At 41.7% G+C, this 17,411-nt stretch overlaps 1 protein-coding gene across 4 annotated transcripts in view; it reads right to left on the bottom strand.

The window, feature by feature from the left end:
- Window positions 1-416: 416 nt before the first annotated feature.
- Fam171b (family with sequence similarity 171 member B) overlaps window positions 417-17,411 on the bottom strand; it is a 47,953-nt gene continuing 30,958 nt past the window's right edge. For all 4 annotated transcript variants that reach the window (XM_050120715.1, XM_050120737.1, XM_050120721.1 and 1 more), the window contains 6 exons: window positions 16,390-16,482; window positions 12,956-13,114; window positions 11,567-11,737; window positions 8,187-8,303; window positions 5,542-5,665; window positions 417-4,742 (listed from right to left, as the gene is read on the bottom strand). In XM_050120715.1, coding sequence (XP_049976672.1) covers window positions 3,395-4,742; window positions 5,542-5,665; window positions 8,187-8,303; window positions 11,567-11,737; window positions 12,956-13,114; window positions 16,390-16,482 — 2,012 coding nt within the window. In that variant the 3' untranslated portion in view covers window positions 417-3,394. The remainder of the gene's footprint in view (window positions 4,743-5,541; window positions 5,666-8,186; window positions 8,304-11,566; window positions 11,738-12,955; window positions 13,115-16,389; window positions 16,483-17,411) is intronic.

Raw genomic sequence — 17,411 nt, forward strand, 5'->3', positions numbered from 1 at the left:
ATAAGATTAACAAATTCCAGTCAATGCAAAACTAGTTGCCTATACTCAAATTCAACAGTAAAACTGGGAACTCCAGAGACATAAAAATAGTTATCAAGTTCTTTATATACATGGGATTAATTTAACGTGGGACGTAATGAATAAGTCACGAACAATCCCACACCAGTTTGGAATTATGACCAATAGAGAAGCTATTTATTTAAAGGGGAAAAACTTACAGATCACTGTCCCAGACAACAGCCCTCTGCTCAATCAGGAAGGAAGCCTAGTCGCCGGAAGAGGAGCCAGAAGCCAGAGAGAGAGAGCAGAGGGAAGTGGCCACTTTTTTAAAGGGAGAGAGACCACGCCCCAGTGGCTGGTATCTCAGCGGCTATTGGCTGAAGGAGCTCCTGCAACATTAAAGACTGCAACAAGTATATATTTAGGTTGATTTTATTATCCTTAAAGAACTGTTTGTAACATTTTACAAATCTTCAGACTGTTCAAGAAATACAGCAACATCAATAAATACACCAAAACATGAGATTTTGCTGATAAAAGAATACAAAGAAGAAAAAAATAGAAACACCTGAGAACAAGAGGGCAGGACGTCAACTCTAGATCTGAAGTGGAAAGTGAGTCAGGTCTCTGTGATGTCAGCAAACACCAAAGACAACTCAAGCAATAGAAATTAACATGAAGTTTTGAGCTTCAACTTTCTGGGGGAGTTTAGAAGGACAATATTTGAGCCCCAAATCTCTAAAACCCTATAATATGTATCGATAGCAGAGGATCCAAACAAGTAGAAACTGGCCTGACAGTAATTGCCAAAGTAAAGAAGAACTCTTATTTCTCAGCATTGTGATCTTCGTGGCATACTGTGAACTATAAAAGGGCATGATTTCTATTCAACTGCAGAAAGTCATAAAAATGGATCTTATAAAGTGTCAAGGTCATACGTATTCAAAATCGCATACAGCAGTGCTTTAGTAAATGAATCCATCGGTTAATTGAGAGCTTTGCCTTCAAGATATATCCAAACTATGTACAAAGGGTCCACAAATGTCAGCAATTTGTAATCAAAATTCTCTTGTTTATGTATGCAAAAGTCTGCATTGGCTTTCAATTTAAAAATTTAAGAAAGTAGTGAATAGTGTTGGCTTATCACTTGGGTTAAGAAAGAGTAGATGGCTTTAACTTTTTAACAGGAACTGCTCACAAATGAGAAGTCACATTCTTCTCATTAGAAAAGATAAATTGCCTAAAATTCCCAATCAAAAACAGCACATGCAGTATCTTTTTAAGTTACTTTGTGAAATTAAAGTTCTACAAAAGCCCTTAGGAAACATCATCTCATTTCCCTTAGACAAGAATGAGTGAAGTCACTGGCATACTTGGATGACATACTCATAAGTTTATATATGACTTTCCTCACCCAGTGGAGACACAAAACTTTCTAAAGATGAGGAGATACACTCAAAGTGTTAAGGAGGTACAGTACCTCCTAACCTATAGTTCCTAACCTCATTCCAATACAAATAATTTACCAATATATTGTGGATTCAAAAAACAGCACGCAAAAGAAAACGTTACATGCAGAACTCATTGTTCCGACGCGAAACACTAGGGCTATATAGTTTTTAATAACCGCACATCTCTTTGATTTGGCTAACAAAATGTACACCGAGAAAGATGTCATTAATCCTCCTAACGCGAGTCCAAGTCAAAGGCACTTCCACAGAGCACTAACTCCTTAACCTTCTCCAAGTCATTCCATGCTGTTCATGATCTAGTTCTGTGTGAGAACAGGAAAAAGCCCCTTCTAAATGTGAGCCTTGCCACTCTACCCCCAATAGCAAGCCTCGTGTTAGCCAGACACACGGAAAGGAGCAATATACAAGAAACATAGGGAAAGGTCTTTGCATTGTTTGGGCTAAATTCAGAAAGCCGAGTGAGTTCCACCAGTTAAGATATTTCAGAAGAGGTTACAGGAAAAACCGCCCGAAGTAAGTCTACTGTCTCCGGGGGTTGGGAGCTGTTGACTTTCATTGTATAACTATCTACAGTTTTACAAAGTTGGGGTGTCTATTTCAGTTTCCTTAAACTTGTTTAGGTGGCTTGAATTTCCTCTGCGGCTCATACATTGAATTGGTAGGGGTTGAGAAGAAGAACTGTTTCATTCCACCAAAGGGAAAGAGAGAGCTGCTGCACAATGTGTCCTGGCGACAATTTCTAGGTAGAACAGGATGGGCTGATTGGACCAAAGAACTTCTGCTTGTAGCAGAGTTGAGGACACACAACTGAAAACAGCTCCCAAGTTCCCACTGAGGGAAGGACGGTGATAAACGCCTGTAGCTGACAAGGGAGCCTGTCTGGGCTCCCGCTTGAGACCCAGGATGTTTTTCTCAAACCTCTCCTAAAAGCATCAACACGAACAAATAGAACTCACACCCTGGAGAGGCTTTGAATATCAGGACAATGGCCAGTCCTTCCCTGCCCAGTTACATGGAGCATTCATTTCCTGTGTCTCCACAGTCTGGTCATTTTTCAGCAGTCACAAGAAATGTTTGCATTTTTAATCAAGTGTAATAGTCTCCAAATGACTGACTTTGAATTGGGGTTATGGCCAAAGACTATTAAAAACAGATTTTAGCCTACATGGATTAGTGAGCCTTAAAGCAAGCCATAGCTTTTTTCCTCTCACCTGGCAACTAAGGTCACTTCATTTGAAAATAAAAAGACAATATCGGAGTTTCCGTTTCTCAAATTTCTACACAATAAGTCAAGGCCTTATTTGCTCTATAGACCTGCGTCCCCAAACAACCAGAGCTGGGTCTCCTGTGATGAACTGGGGGCTTCCTGCCCATGTTACAAGAGCACATTACTTTGGTGCTGACAATCCACAAGCCATCGATCTTAAAAAAGAAAAAGAAAAAAAAAAGTGTTGTTTGATCTTTAACATTCGTCCAAACATTTATCAAGTTGCTTCTAAGCATAGGCAGGAAAAGACATCACAGTCTCACTGCAGGAGGAAGAGGCCTGAAGAAGACACCTGCCTTTCTGGTCCATGATGACCAAGGCAGAAATAAGAATGTGGAGAGCAGCTTCTGCACACAGCTCACTTTGTATTCTTAAGAGTCGGTACCAGTGAGCAAACTGCACAACTTCCACATAACATCTTTACATTGTTTCACATTTTTGACGGCTTGGATGTCTTCATCACTCCAAAGAGAATGAAAAGAACAGGCTAGAGAAAGCATTTCTGATTTTTGAACTGTTATTTTACCATCTGCTTTGCTTGAGATGTGTCTAAGGCCCACAAGATGGCTCAGTCTCAGTTTCCTAGGCCCATACTAGAATTTACAAGAAGCAAGAGTGCACACCATGAAACGACAGAGATAGACAGAGCTCACGACTAGTTTATGGGAATCAGTGGACGCTCCTCTCGTTTCTTCCAGATGTTAGTCTTGCTATCTCTTTTGACAAGGGGTGGTAGTCGGCCTCTCTTTTTAGTGGGAGATGTGTTGGCTTCAAAATCCTCCACATTGCTTTTCCTTCCTGGAGACTCTTCCCTAGGGTGCTCTAGAATAACTCCGCTCCCTCCATCCAAGATGTGCCTCAACGCGGGATCCTCGGGGGAGCAGACCGTGGTTCCACTCTCACTGCTGCTCAGGTCTAAGTCTTCCAGGTAAAGCATCTTGGGCTGATGCATGCTTTTGATGAATGTCTTCTCCCTCTCCAGCTTTCTGCTTGAATGATGCTCATTCATATCCACCCCAGAGTCTAGACTTGTATCATTGCTCTGGGTTCTCTTGCCTTTTTTCAGGTCTATGAAGGAGTGTCTCACTTGCGCCACAGGCTTCCCGTCGAGAGACACAAACCACGCCCTGGGATGGGGAGAGGGTTTGCCTTTAGACAGCTCCAGGAGGGTCTGCTCTGAAATCCCTTGAAGTTCCGATGAGAAAGGAGTCATTACAACAGCTTCGTTTAGAGTTCCAGGAACAGACACGGACTCCAGCAAGCTGTTGGAGTATCGGCTCCAATCTGAAGTCTGGGATGGCAAGCTCTGCTGACCTTCAAGTACAATGTCCTCTTCTCCGGCATCTGGGGCCTGGACGTGAGAATGCATTGGCATCTTGGGCAACGTTTGTGTAAAGTTCTCTCTGTTTACTGGTTCTATCAACTGGCCATAGACTAACTGGCCCTTTCGTGGCAAAGTGGCAGACTTAGCAGCATGCAACTGTTCTGGTGTGGAGAAAAGGTCTGACGTCTGAAGGATGGCAATGGGCTGGCTGTAGATGTGCATAAGCTGCTCGGGAATGCGGGACCGCCCATATACCTCCTCACTTCCGGTGAGATACCTCTTTTCCTCGTGAGCGTCCCCTAGCGGTGGAGAGAGGTTGTTGTTGACATGCTTCGGTTGTTTGCTTCCTATACTTGGCTCCGAAGACTGTGTTGGGTTTCTTGAGTAATTACTGTGATTGACTGACAGAAAGGAAACATCTTCATTGTAGATCTTAAAATTGTCCCGAGTTTTCACCATGGGAATTCTTTCTTCTGTTTCCATCTTTGTGGTTTCCTTCTTCTGGGGGCTGTAGGATGAGGTCTGGGCATTGAATAACTGCGCCTTGTCCTCGGCTTTCAATGCAACCTTGACTGAACTGATATGGTTGATGTGTGTTGTTGACGTGGTCTGGTCTCTCTTGAGGGTCTCAAGCTTAGTGATATTTCTCTCTCTCTTCTGCGGTGTTCCACACTTACCCCTAGAGCAGAAAAAGCAAAAAGTAAAAGATACCTAAGTTACAGTCTATATGACTCACCAAAGGAAAATATACCGAAACATACAAATACATATCTAATGATGCTTTCAGAATACATTTGCTTTGATTTCCAATCTATATATATTAAAGGCTAAACGGGTCTTTGCAATTTTAAAATTATCTATATGTTGGCATGCGCATGTCTGAGCCCCTAGAGCTATAACACAGAACTCAGGTTCTTTGGAAGAGCGAGGTTTTGTTTGCTTGTTTGCTTGATTGTTTTGTTTTATTTCTTGAAAATAGATTCTTCTTGCATAGAGTACACCCCAACAATAGTTTCTCTTCTGTCGACTTCTCCCAGCTTCTCCCACCTCCCCTCCCCCAAATCTATTCTCTCTCTCTCTGTTTCCCTTCATAAAACAGCAGGCCTCCAAGAGACAACAACCAAACACAACTAAACAAGAAAGAGTAAGACAAGGCAAAAGCCCTCATAGAGAGGCTGGGCAAGACAACCCAATTGGAGGAAAAGAATCCCAAGAGCAGGCAAAAGAAACAGAGACATACCTGTTCCCACTGTGAGGAGTTCCACAAAGACACCAAGCTAACAGCCACAACACATACACAGAGGACCTGGTATGGACCCTTACAGGCCTGTGCTTGCTGCTTCAGTCAGAGCAAGTCTTTTTAATCGTTAAGCCTAATAACAATTTCTACAAATGAACTTTATAATGCACACAATATACTGAAATTATACTATAATACAGCCACTCTATCTATACACATAGTTTTGTGCTGCTCTTACCTGCAATAACAGAGTAGGACAGCAAAAAAGCCAATGATGATAACGATTGTCCCCCCTAATATGGCTGTGAGGAACACTGTGTGGTAGGCAGTTATGTCTTTGTAGTCTTCATTTATCCCTGAGCCTGCATGATTCAATATAAAGACAAAAACATGTTATTGTGGGTTAGACTTTTAGTTTTGTTTTATCCTGGATGAGGTAGGCTGAGGATGAGGCCTTCTATTGGTTTGCTTTCATACTATGGTAGACTTCTACGGATGGGGTACACCTTCCATGCCCTGTGGGATTCATCAGTTGACTTGCTTTGACCAATGAATTTTGAACACTTGAAATGAGGTTGCATAACTATGGGAACAGTTTTTTTTTTTTTTTTTCAAAAGACCACTTGGCTTTAGAAACTGAACCCTTTGCTTAATAAAGCATCCTAGTCAATAACATGCATTTAGATCCTTTGAAATTATGTACTCAAGGGTAACTGTGTATTCGGCCTATTAGGTTTAACCTGCCTTTAAGGAAACAATGTAACCAACCTCACTATGCCTTGGCATTCTCACGTGATTCACTTGTACAAAATAAACTGAGTGCATAGCTTTGATCTCAGATCATTTCCCCTGTTTCTCCTTTGTGACTTTTCCATGTCTCCCACCTAGAATAACCTATATGCATTGTGACCCCCTTTTTCAGAAAGTTGGTCAGTATGTTGAAAGCAACCCTAAAGAAAACAAACATTCACCATGACTGTTGGAAGCAACAGGTGGATTTGGTTGGTAGCACCTGTCTGCAGTTTTGAGTGCTACTTGGGGGTCAGTAAATTTTTTTCCCTTGTAAATACTGGTTAAAAAGTGCGGGGGGATATGAGAGTCCTCATCCACTTCTGTGTTATTCAATAAATATAGAACAAAGCTCTTTATTAGAAGCAGACAGAAGATTCAGGGAGAGGTGCAGAACCCAGACTTGGGATCACTCTCAGTTTAAACTGCTCAAAGAGGAAGGGCCTTTCTTTAATGTGGCACCAATACCTGTGATGTGGCTTAGCCATCTGCCTGAGGCATATCCCAGAATGTCCCTATGCCTTCAACCTGAATTTTGAAGGAAAACGTGATGAGTTGAACCACGCCAAGTCCAAGAGCAGGGCAGCCAACCCCAAACACTCACAAACATAAAAGGCAAAGAAATCACACAGCGACTGAAATGGCCGATTACTGCACAACAGCTTGGTCTCATAGAACCAGTAATGCCTGCCAAGACACTGAGAAAACAAACCCTAAAATATGTAGCCCTAGCTTCCAAGCCTTAACGTGAACTTTGAAGAAAATTGTAATAATGGGAACTCCAATCATGTGGTAGCAAAACACAGAACTGTGGGGTTCTTAATTAGTTTGAATTAGAGTGACTGCCAGGTTGACAGGACCCATCCAGCCTCCAGCGTGTGAAAGACGCTTCTGTATTCAGGAAGGTTTTGTGGGCTGTTTTGGTTTTTGTTTTGTTGGGGCTTTTTGTTGTTGTTGGTTGGTTGGTATCTGTTTTTGTTTTTGTTTTTGTTTTTTTTTCAGCTTTATCCAGACAAAGTTTCACTATGTAGCCCTGGTTGTCCTGGAACTTGCTCTGTAAACCACACTGGCCTCAAACTCACAGGGATCTGCCTACCTCTGCCTCCTGAGTGCTGGGATTTAAAGTGTGCATCACTACACCCAATTCTACTCAGGAAGGCTTAATAGATTGAATATATAACTTTTAAAAAGTTTTCTATAAATCTACTGAATGTGATAAATACAGGGTTTCCTTAGATTCAAATTCCCTACATAATTTGATACCATGTTAAATACTGTGTGTGAGAACAGCGTGGATCATCCCTAGTGAAGAATTCTTGATGTGTGGCCACCAGCTTCCAGTCACCATCTGTTCAAACTGTCAAGTCAGTAACCATTTTGTACATCATCTATCTATTCTCCCGAAGCAATGTGGAGAAACCGCTATCCAACAGCCTTTCCTCTCATGTCCCCCAGAGTCTTCCTCCCCAGGAAGATCAGGCACGGTGTGAGGAAAGACTGGAAAGGACTAGAGTCGGTGGCAGCTACCGCTTGAAGAGCTAAGCAGGCTCTGGTCAGCCCTCTGGAGCTGCAAAGATGTCCGCCTTCCCTGGGATCCTGTAAACCACACACAAGCAGGCTATGGTCAGCCCTCTGGAACAGCAGAGACGTCTGCCTTCCCCAGGATCCTGTAAACTATATACAGGCAGGCTCTGGTCAGCCCTCTGGAGCTGCAGAGACATCCGCCTTCCCCAGGATCCTGTAAACTATGCACATATTCTTCACCTTTCAACAAATTACTCAAGATGTCCCTATTTCTTGTAGCCAGAGGCTCTAACTGTGCTGGGTAGAATTTATTCATGAAGACATAAACTTGGATAATACTGGAACAAACTTTAGTCTTCAGAGATTTGTTAGACGTGGCAATAAGAGACTTAGAGTACATGGAGCTGGCTTAATCCTTTGGTTGTGCTCAAGAAAAGGGGAGGAAGGTTGTTCCATTTCCTTCACCTGCTTCCTGGCAATGCTTAGCCCAAGCTGGAACCCAGCTGACATTAACTCCGGCATGCTATGTGTGTTATCCTTTAAGATTACTTTGTTTGGTTTTTGCAGTACCTCTAGCTCCTGGGAATGGGGCTGCTATCCAGTAGCCCAAATGTGGGGCATCGTAGGTCCAAATCAGGTGGCTGTTATGCTCCTTGACTATTCCCCAGCCATGATGCACCCAAGCACCTAAAACATGTGGTAAGTGAAAAAACAACAGTCATGGATAGTTCTCAACCTTAAGCTAAGGTATAAAAACAGAGTTTGCTGGTTGTCATGAAAGAATTCAGAACATTTCAGAAATTATAAACACCATGATGCTAAATATCTAGGATGATCAATATTAAATATTATATCATACTTAATATAATACACACATAATAACATAAGGCAAATATGATTTGACATGACTAAATGAGAAATCCATTATAACAACGCTCAACTTATGTACCCTGAGGCTGTGAGGAGCAGAACTCTAATTTACAGGCTAAGATGTGAAGTGCGTGAATCCCAGAGTTCAGTCTCCAGCACCGGACACTTGTTATGTGAGACTGTAACGAGACAGGAACAAATCCCAATTTGTCAACAGGCAGTTCTTCGTCACTTGTCCTGAGACTGTGGTTAAACACACACCACACCACACAGGTTTGGGGGCCTTATCACTTTAAGAGCCATCGTTCTAACGCTACTGAGAGTTTTCCCAGAACTGTTTCTTCTATCTCCCAAGCTGCATCCGTGAATGAGTCAGATTTCCCATGCAGTTTTCATCTGAGGTGTCAGAAATTAAAGCCGTTCACTGCAGGCATGGTGCCGTAACTGGGAAGCAAGCCCAGATCTGGTCTTCTTTACGGTGGAGAACGGAATCAGGAGATCCAGGAGGAAATGGTTAAATGGTCAAAGTAGAATCCAGACCACTGCAGCACCTGTAACTAAGTGAGCCTGGGGTTGAGCCCCCTTAAGTCCCATTTGGAGACCAGTGTCTTCCCACAAAATGCACCTCATCCAGCCAACACAAGGAATACACAGCCTCACACTCAGTTTTGAAAAGCTCAAACTGTCTCCTAACTCCAATGAATTTTTGTCATCTATAACAAATGAATTCAGTAAAATCTAAACCTTTGATGAAATGTTATGCACAAGTAGCTAACATGGCTACTTAAGAGTTTGGTATATATTGGGATTTTGGCTTATAATCTACAAAATGTAAAATGGGCTATATTATTTTTACCCCTAATTCACACATAATATATTTATGACATAGAATAGAAATTCACAGATCTTCACATAAAACAGCATGTCCATCGCCTTTTACACACACCAATTACATTTATATGATGCAAGCCGCTGAATTCGTCTAGCTGTTTTGGAACGTATCAGAACTTATTTCAGATAAGATACTCCAATATATGTTATGGGACACTAAACTAATCCCTTTTGACCATTTTCGGACCCTTCAGCCCCATGTTTGCTAGAGCAATGTTTACAATAGCCAAGATATGGAATCAAGGAAGATGCCTGCCAGCAGATAAATGGGTAAATAGAATGTATCTGTGCAATATTAGTTTGGTCAGTCATACAAAAGAAAATAAATCCAACAATTTTCAGCAATATTGATGAAAAAAGTTGATAATAAAGTAGAGAAACTTGATATGAGAGAACGGCCCAATCTATCACTTTTAGTTAAGTTAAATTTAACCAAGCATATATGATAAATCAATTAAAGTTTTAAAACACTAATATTATTTGTGTGTGAATGTGTGGGGACTGTGGCATGTGGGTACATGTGCCATGATGCCCACATGGAGGTCAAAGAACAATTTTGTAGAATAGATTCTTTACTTTCATTCCTGAATGTGTTCTGGGAGGCAAACTCAGGTTGGTAGGCTTATGTAAACCCCTTTACCCAATTAGAAATCTCTGCAACCCTCAGTTTAAAAGCTTTCGCTTAAAGGAATATTCCAAAAAAGTCCTTTGCCAAGAATAATGATCAAAAACTCAAATAGCACATTCTTTAGAGTAATAAGAAGTCACTTATTACTTTAAATCACACAAATGAATTGTCCCACATGGCGTTGCTGATTGGGGAACTAGATTCCAAATCTCATTGGAAAAAAACCCCAAACACTAAGCCGTGGATCACCGCTATTGACTGCAGTGCTTCCACTAATCAGAAGAACACAATATATGCAGTTTATCTCCCACCGCGGGCATTTGTGTGGGGTTGGCTCTGCAATCCCCCTTCCTTCTCAGCAGCATCCCAGCCCATCACACATCTCCCCTGGGCTTCTTTCCATCCTCGGTTCTCAGATGAGATGATGAGTTTGGGATTCCATGCTGCACCAGCGTGTCAGCTCATCCTATGCATGCATGCATTCTTCCGGCACCGACTCTATTCTACAACACGGTGCATAGCAGGGATTGTGCTGCAGCTAACACACCAAGCATAGCTGTCTTCCCACTGATCTGCAACCTGGCGAAGTGTGCAGTTAGAAGCTCCACCACCAGCAACCTCCTGCTGGGAAGGTGCGAACACAGGAAATGGGTGCGAAGGGAGACAGAGCAGGTCCTGCAAGGACTTGAGACTGGACTCCTCACCCTCTTCATTCACTTTTAGAAACCTAGACTACTACTTCATGTACATGGGAACACAGACAAAATTAAGAATCTGCAGAGGAGAAAGTGCTTCCCAGGTGCCTTCAAGGAAGCAAAATGCAATTAGTAAAATTGATACCTAACGAGGGATCGCCACTCCCTCAATCTCGTGTGCAATTCATTGTCAAGATAGTAGCATACATTTTAGACGGTCTTCACCAAGATTTTAGATAATCTCATACTGCCGATTAAAATTTCCTGAGGAAATATTTTCTAACCTTAAAATATTTCTTCCTCAGAATGTTAGAGGACAACAAGACAATGGCGGGTGAATAGTGTTCAAATGTTTGTCTGTTTGTTTGCTTTTACATAATGTGTATGATGCTTAGCCTCGATTGTCAGCTTGATGAGCTCTGCAGTCACCTGGGGAAATGGGCCTCCTCTGGCCGCCTGTGGAGAATCATCTGGAGAGGGTCAGCTGAAGAAGGAAGACACACCCACTGTGAGTGACACCGGTCACCTGGCTATGATCCAGACAAAGTCTGCTTCTTGACTGTGGATGCTGCATTACTGGTGACCAGCTGTCTTCCCACCGCCCCGCCTGCAGCTTCCCCACCGCGATGGACTATAACCATCATGGTTAGAAGTTAAACCGCTCTTAAGTTGCTTTTGTCTGGGTCCAAGACAAGGAATTAGGCTCTCTTCCCCTCACAAACACCCGTACCAGTGAGGCCCACGTGATCCTTAACAAAGTGTACAAAATGGTAATATTAGGGACAGACCAGCTGTGTATACAACTCTATGAAGAAATACCCAAATATCCAAAAGAAAAATGGTCTGTTTTCCCTTAGCTACCATACCTGTGTTCATATCAAATGTCCACGCGGGTATGCGATCTCCCATGCTTACAGTGTTTGTATGTACAAGAGGAAGAGACACATGAATAGCACCATCCACCTTCAACTCTTTCCCTCCAGAATATATCTTCACACATATCGCAGCAAGAGGAGTCAGCTCAATGTTTTCCAGACCTAAAAGAGAGTATAATTTATTAAGATTATATTCAAACAGAGGTTGCATATACATAATAGATTGTTATGACTCTAACTAAAATTCATTTTACTCTATTATTTCATCATTTGCTACTCATTTGAATATATAATCTATTGGCTGTACATTAAAGATTTTTTAAAATGTAATTTTTTTAAACATAATTTCAAAATATTTAATAGTACGGACTAATAATGTAACATTGACAAATTAGTGTAAGTTTCTGTTAATCTAATTCTCTCAGCATCGTCTGATTTAAGGACACCGGGATCCAACCAAATATTTCTGAAGACGTAATCCCAGGCCAGTGAGATGGCTCAGTGGGTAAAGGTACTTGCTGTACAAACCTGATAATCGGAGTTTGAGTTCTGCAACTCAGGGGAAGTTGGAAGGAGAGCACTGGCTCCCAAATGGTGTCTTCTGGCCTCCACAGGCACGCTTCCTTCAGCAAACACTCCATGCCCTAAGCGCTAGCCTTAACTTTCATCTTTACAAAACAAAACACCTGTATACTCCAGGGCTCTAGAACTGTGTAACCCAACAGAGGGGCTGCCAGAGGCATGGTACTTTTATATAAAACCTAGGCTTTTGGTGCACTGATGACATGTCTGAGTCAGTAAACACATAGCGGCACCAGGCTGGACAGAGCAGAGAAGTCCCCTTACCAGACTCAACAGTTTGAAAGCAAGATTTTGAGAGGATGCTGCCCAAGTCTCGGTATAATTATTCTTTTTTGTTTTGTTTCTTTTTAGATACAGAGTTTCTCTGTGTAACAGCCCTGACTGCCCCAGAACTCTCTTTGTAGACCAGACTGGATTCAGACTCACAGAGATACACCTGCCTCCACCTCCCATGGGCTGGGATTAAACATGTGGGGTTAAACATGTGCCTCCCACGGGCTGGGATTAAACATGTGCCTCCCACGGGCTGGGATTAAACATGTGGGGTTAAACATGTGCCTCCCACGGGCTGGGATTAAACATGTGGGCCACCACACCCCACTTAATGATTCCATTTTGGATAAAAAGAAATTGCTTATAGAAAATTTAATAATACATATTTTGAAAGCAACACATATCCTGAAAAGCTTTGATGAAAATCAAATGGGTAATATTGTGTACATAACTGGTATCTGATGGAAAATTTTTGTGCTGATGTGTTTTAGAAATATGATCACATATTTAAAAACTAGAAAATACCTGGTTTGTTAATAGTGATTCCCGTCATGTAAAGAAAATTGTCCACCATTAAGAACTGTTGCAGAGCTGTCAGATAGCCAGTCACGTTGCTGATGTGATGGTTGTCAGGAAGTTTGATGAAGGCTTTTGAGAACTGAACACTTGGTTGAGATTTGGCATCTGGACAAAGGAAATCCCATTAGCAAATGGACAGAAACACATGCATGTTAAAAACAGCGTCACCGGTCAGATACTTTCTCCTACAGGGTGTGGTTGTAATGATTTCTGAGCGTCACCAACATTCACACCATTCCTTTAAATTCAGAACTAAGAAAGCTCCTTTTATATATTTATGTAATGAGCGCTTTTAGTCCACAAGAGTATCAATCTGTGACCCACAAATGAGCCACAGAGGCCTACATGGGTACACATGAGAAACCTGAGTGTAAAGCAGAAGTTGGGGGAAAGATGTCAGTGTGGTATAAGTAACATACAAAAGGCAACATACAGCATTCACGCTACATATGTTTCTTTTAGATCACAAAGCACCTCCAGACTAGACCTGATTGACTCTGCCCAGAATTTCTTCTGGGCTCTTTCGGGTCTCACTGTAGGAAACCGTACGCTGACCCTCCTCAGCCTGCATGGTTCTACAACAGGAAAGGGCTGACTGTGTGTCAGAACACGCCAAGAACAAGCAAGCCCCTTGCCCCAAGCACAACTAACGAAGTGTGTGCTTGCCTGAATGCGGAATGGAAGACTTGTTTTGTCTCGCCCAGGATCCCATCTTGTAACCCAAGATGAGAGCTTGTTTGAAAGTGGAGGCAGGGTTCACAGGGTAGAACTGAGAAACAGCGAGAAGGAAAACTATTTGTCAATTTTTCCAACTTGAGTCCTTCAGATTAAGTCTCGGCTGAGTGACCCTGCTTTGTAAAAGATAAATAAATGGTCCCTGTGGGGTCATGCTAGTTTAAGAGAGGTTTTCGGCAACTTTCAATAATAACCGCCCTTGGGACTTTCAGCCACACACTGAAACGGGTTGGTTTCTCCATCAGATTGGCACACAGTCATCTTAAAGTCTTCCAAATGCCAGATTCCAGGCGTGTACATATTACCTCATTTCAGTGGTGCTGAATTGACTCTCTTCCGATGTTTATCAATTGAGACCTCGGTGACATATTGATATATCTCTAACCAACACATTTTAACAAGCCACAGGTCAATTTCAAAATTATAAGTGTAAGTTATCAGATACATTATCTGTGGCCTTGGACTTTAATAAGATCGCCAATAAAGGCAGAAGACATTATTTAAGTCATGAGTATGAAAAAATGTATCAAATTTCAAATATTTGTGTAATAATAAAAGTAGTGTCAAATAACTCTTAAAATCAGTTTCAAGGATTTTTTCATAAAGGAGAAAAATAACATGAGTAAAACAGCGCAGTTATATCTTCACTAGTATTTGGTTAGATATTTGAGGAAACACTCTGATATTTTCAGATCACAAAATATTATCTAAGGCATTCTCTTTTAAAATATGTGACCTTTAAAACAAAAAAAAATATGTGACCTTTATATATGAAGATCTCTGTAGGAGGAGGCTGCTAGTTGGTTCCCAACTGCTTAGCCCCAAAACAATCACACAGAAACTGTATTACTTAAATTACTGCTTGGCCCATTAGTTCTAGCATTTTTTGTTTGTTTGTTTTTTGGTTTTGGTTTTGGTTTTGGTTTTTGGTTTCTCTGTGGCTTTGGAGCCTGTCCTAGAACTAGCTCTTGTAAAACAGGCAGGCCTCGAACTCAGAGATCCGCCTGCCTCTGCCTCCCGAGTGCTGGGATTAAAGGCATGTGCCACCACCACCCGTCTAGCTCTTACATATTAATTTAACCCATCTTCATTAATCTGTGTTTTGTCATGTGGCTGTGGCTTACTGGCTAAAGTTCCCCAGCGTCTGTCTCCAGTGGGGCTCCGTGGCTTCTCTCTGACTCCGCCTTTCTCCCTCCCAGCATTCAGTTTAGTTTTCCCTGCCTAGCTCTGCTCCCCTATAGCTCTTCTGTAGGCTCAAAGCAGTTCCTTTACTAACCAATGATATTCACAGAATACAGAGGGAAATCCCACGTCAGATATCATGATGAAATACACTACTTTTGTATGTTAGCCTAAAAAATGAAATTTTAAAAACATGTGGCTTAATAGTGCTGAATATACAAATTTCTTGTAACTAAAAATATGCATCCTGCGTAAATTACCTGCATTTCCTAAGAAAGGCTTTCATTTTTTTTTCTATTCGCCTGTCCACAAAAACATTCACATATACTGAACACACTTCCATTATATAAACCAAGTGTGTTCACGACGAAGTATCTTATGAGCATTAAGAAAAGAGGTAGGTACTTTATGGAGAGATGTGACAACATCAGATACATCTATATCTAGTTTCATTCAAGCCCCCGCAGCATGAAACCAGGACTCTCCACTGCCATGCAGTTCCTTTTCACGTTCTAATCTCCAAACAAAACTCCACATCATATTCCACCACATGCTAGCAGTAAGTACCAAGTGCTCAAAAGTCTAGGGAAAGAGGGTCCAAAGCCTTACTTCATAAGTCACTCCAAGATTAATCAAGCCCAAGTTCAGGTTCTCACTTCAGTCCTATTAAGTGCTTTTATTTAATACCTTGGTACTGCATAGATTCTCTCCTAAATGTGAATTTTCACAAGCAATTCTTTAGGTCACGCCTCTCTTGATTGATTCAAGAAGATTTTCTGCCTTTTCAGTCATTTCTATTGTGTTAGTGCTGAACATTAATCGGCCAATACAAATCCAACAAATAGTTGTAATTTATAAAGGCATTAGATATCAAAAGAGAAGCAGAATGTCTAGTTTTCCCCTAAGCAACAACCAAAGGGCACATGGATATAAATAAAGGGTCAAACTGTCATATTTGTAGTTGGGAAAGGAGGGAGGACTACTCCCTGAACCAGCGCCCCCAAACAAGGCTTTTTGAACTCTTTTTAGGGGACATGCAAGTACCAAGTACCCCAGAGAAGGCTGCTTAGGAGATCGGAGCTCCCCAGTCACTGGTCTCTCCCTCACTAGCAGCCAGATTCACACTGGAGGCACAGGAGGAAAGGAAGTTAGGGAGCATAGAGGTCTGGGAAACATGGCTGTCCTTGTCACTGTTTCCGCTCCCATAAAAGACAGACACAAGACAGTGAACGCAGACAGCGTTTTCTAGTAATTCCTCACAGCATATAGTCCCGTGTGCAGTGGGTACTGGAGATAACTATTTTCAATGCCCACAAATATAATTTTATAATAAGATATGAACTGGTTCTGATCAATGTACCATCAGGACCCAACTTGGACTTTTGCCAAGTTATAATCAACCATGATTCTCTTATAAAATAATCACTCTAAGAACTTCCTTAGCAAAAGAGTGGTGTACTTACCAGCGAATTTTCCAGTAATCAAAACAGTGTCTTCAAAGAGCCATATGTTTGCTTGGCTTTGTGGGAACAGTGAAAGCGTAACTGAAGAATAGACTGTAAAACAGGACAATACGATCACAATGTTTAGCGCGTAGGGGTAACCGAGGCATCATTCTGGTGTGGCGTGCCTCAAGGGGTTTTTCATCCTACTAGTAAGACACTTGCTTAGCCAAGCTCACTGAGGCTCTATTCATAATAGCCAGAAACTGGAAACAGCTTTGATGTCCACCAGCTGGTGAATGGATAATGAAAAAAGGGTACATACACACACACACACACACACACACACACACACACACACACACATATGAAAATGAAACTTGTAGGTAAGTTGACGGAGGGAGCTAGAAAACAATCATCCCAAGTGAGGTAACCAGCAACCAAAAAGACAAATATTGTATGTTTTCCCATACATACAGATGTTAGTTTTAAAGCTTTAGATATGTGTGTGTGTTTCAATTAAAATAATCACAGAGGCTAAGGTACTTAGCAAGGGTCTAGGGCAGAGGACAGGACCTTCAAAGGAAAGGGAAATAGGATGAAGTTATAAAGAAACAAAGGGGAAACTCAAATAGGAAGATTAAATGGGAGGGGAGGGAGAGCAGAAGAAAGGGGCGAATATGGGGAGGGGCAGTAACACTAAAGGCCTTCCAAAGCTGTATGGAAACCTACTAGTGTAGAAGCTGCCTAAAATATATACAAATGTGAAAGAAGTTTAAATTGCATCATCATATAATGGGAAAGACAAAATTCCACCAGAGATCTTCTACCACTAAGGAAATCCTTCAGTGCCAGGAATGGTTCCATCTTATTGAGTTCTTGGACAAAGAGGTCCTATAGCTCATCATCCCCAAACATCAGAGACAGTTGCCAAGGCTGCTGGTTACTCTCATATCTTAATGGTAAAGGGTCTGTTGCTGAAGACATCACATACATCACATACTTCTATCAGTGTAGAAACTGAGGGATGACCAACTAGAAGC

Source organism: Alexandromys fortis, unplaced genomic scaffold (assembly GCF_014885135.2).
Source record: "Alexandromys fortis isolate MF-2015 unplaced genomic scaffold, M_Fortis_MF-2015_v1.1 scaffold_8_1_9099942, whole genome shotgun sequence".
Taxonomy (NCBI): Eukaryota; Metazoa; Chordata; class Mammalia; order Rodentia; family Cricetidae; genus Alexandromys; species Alexandromys fortis.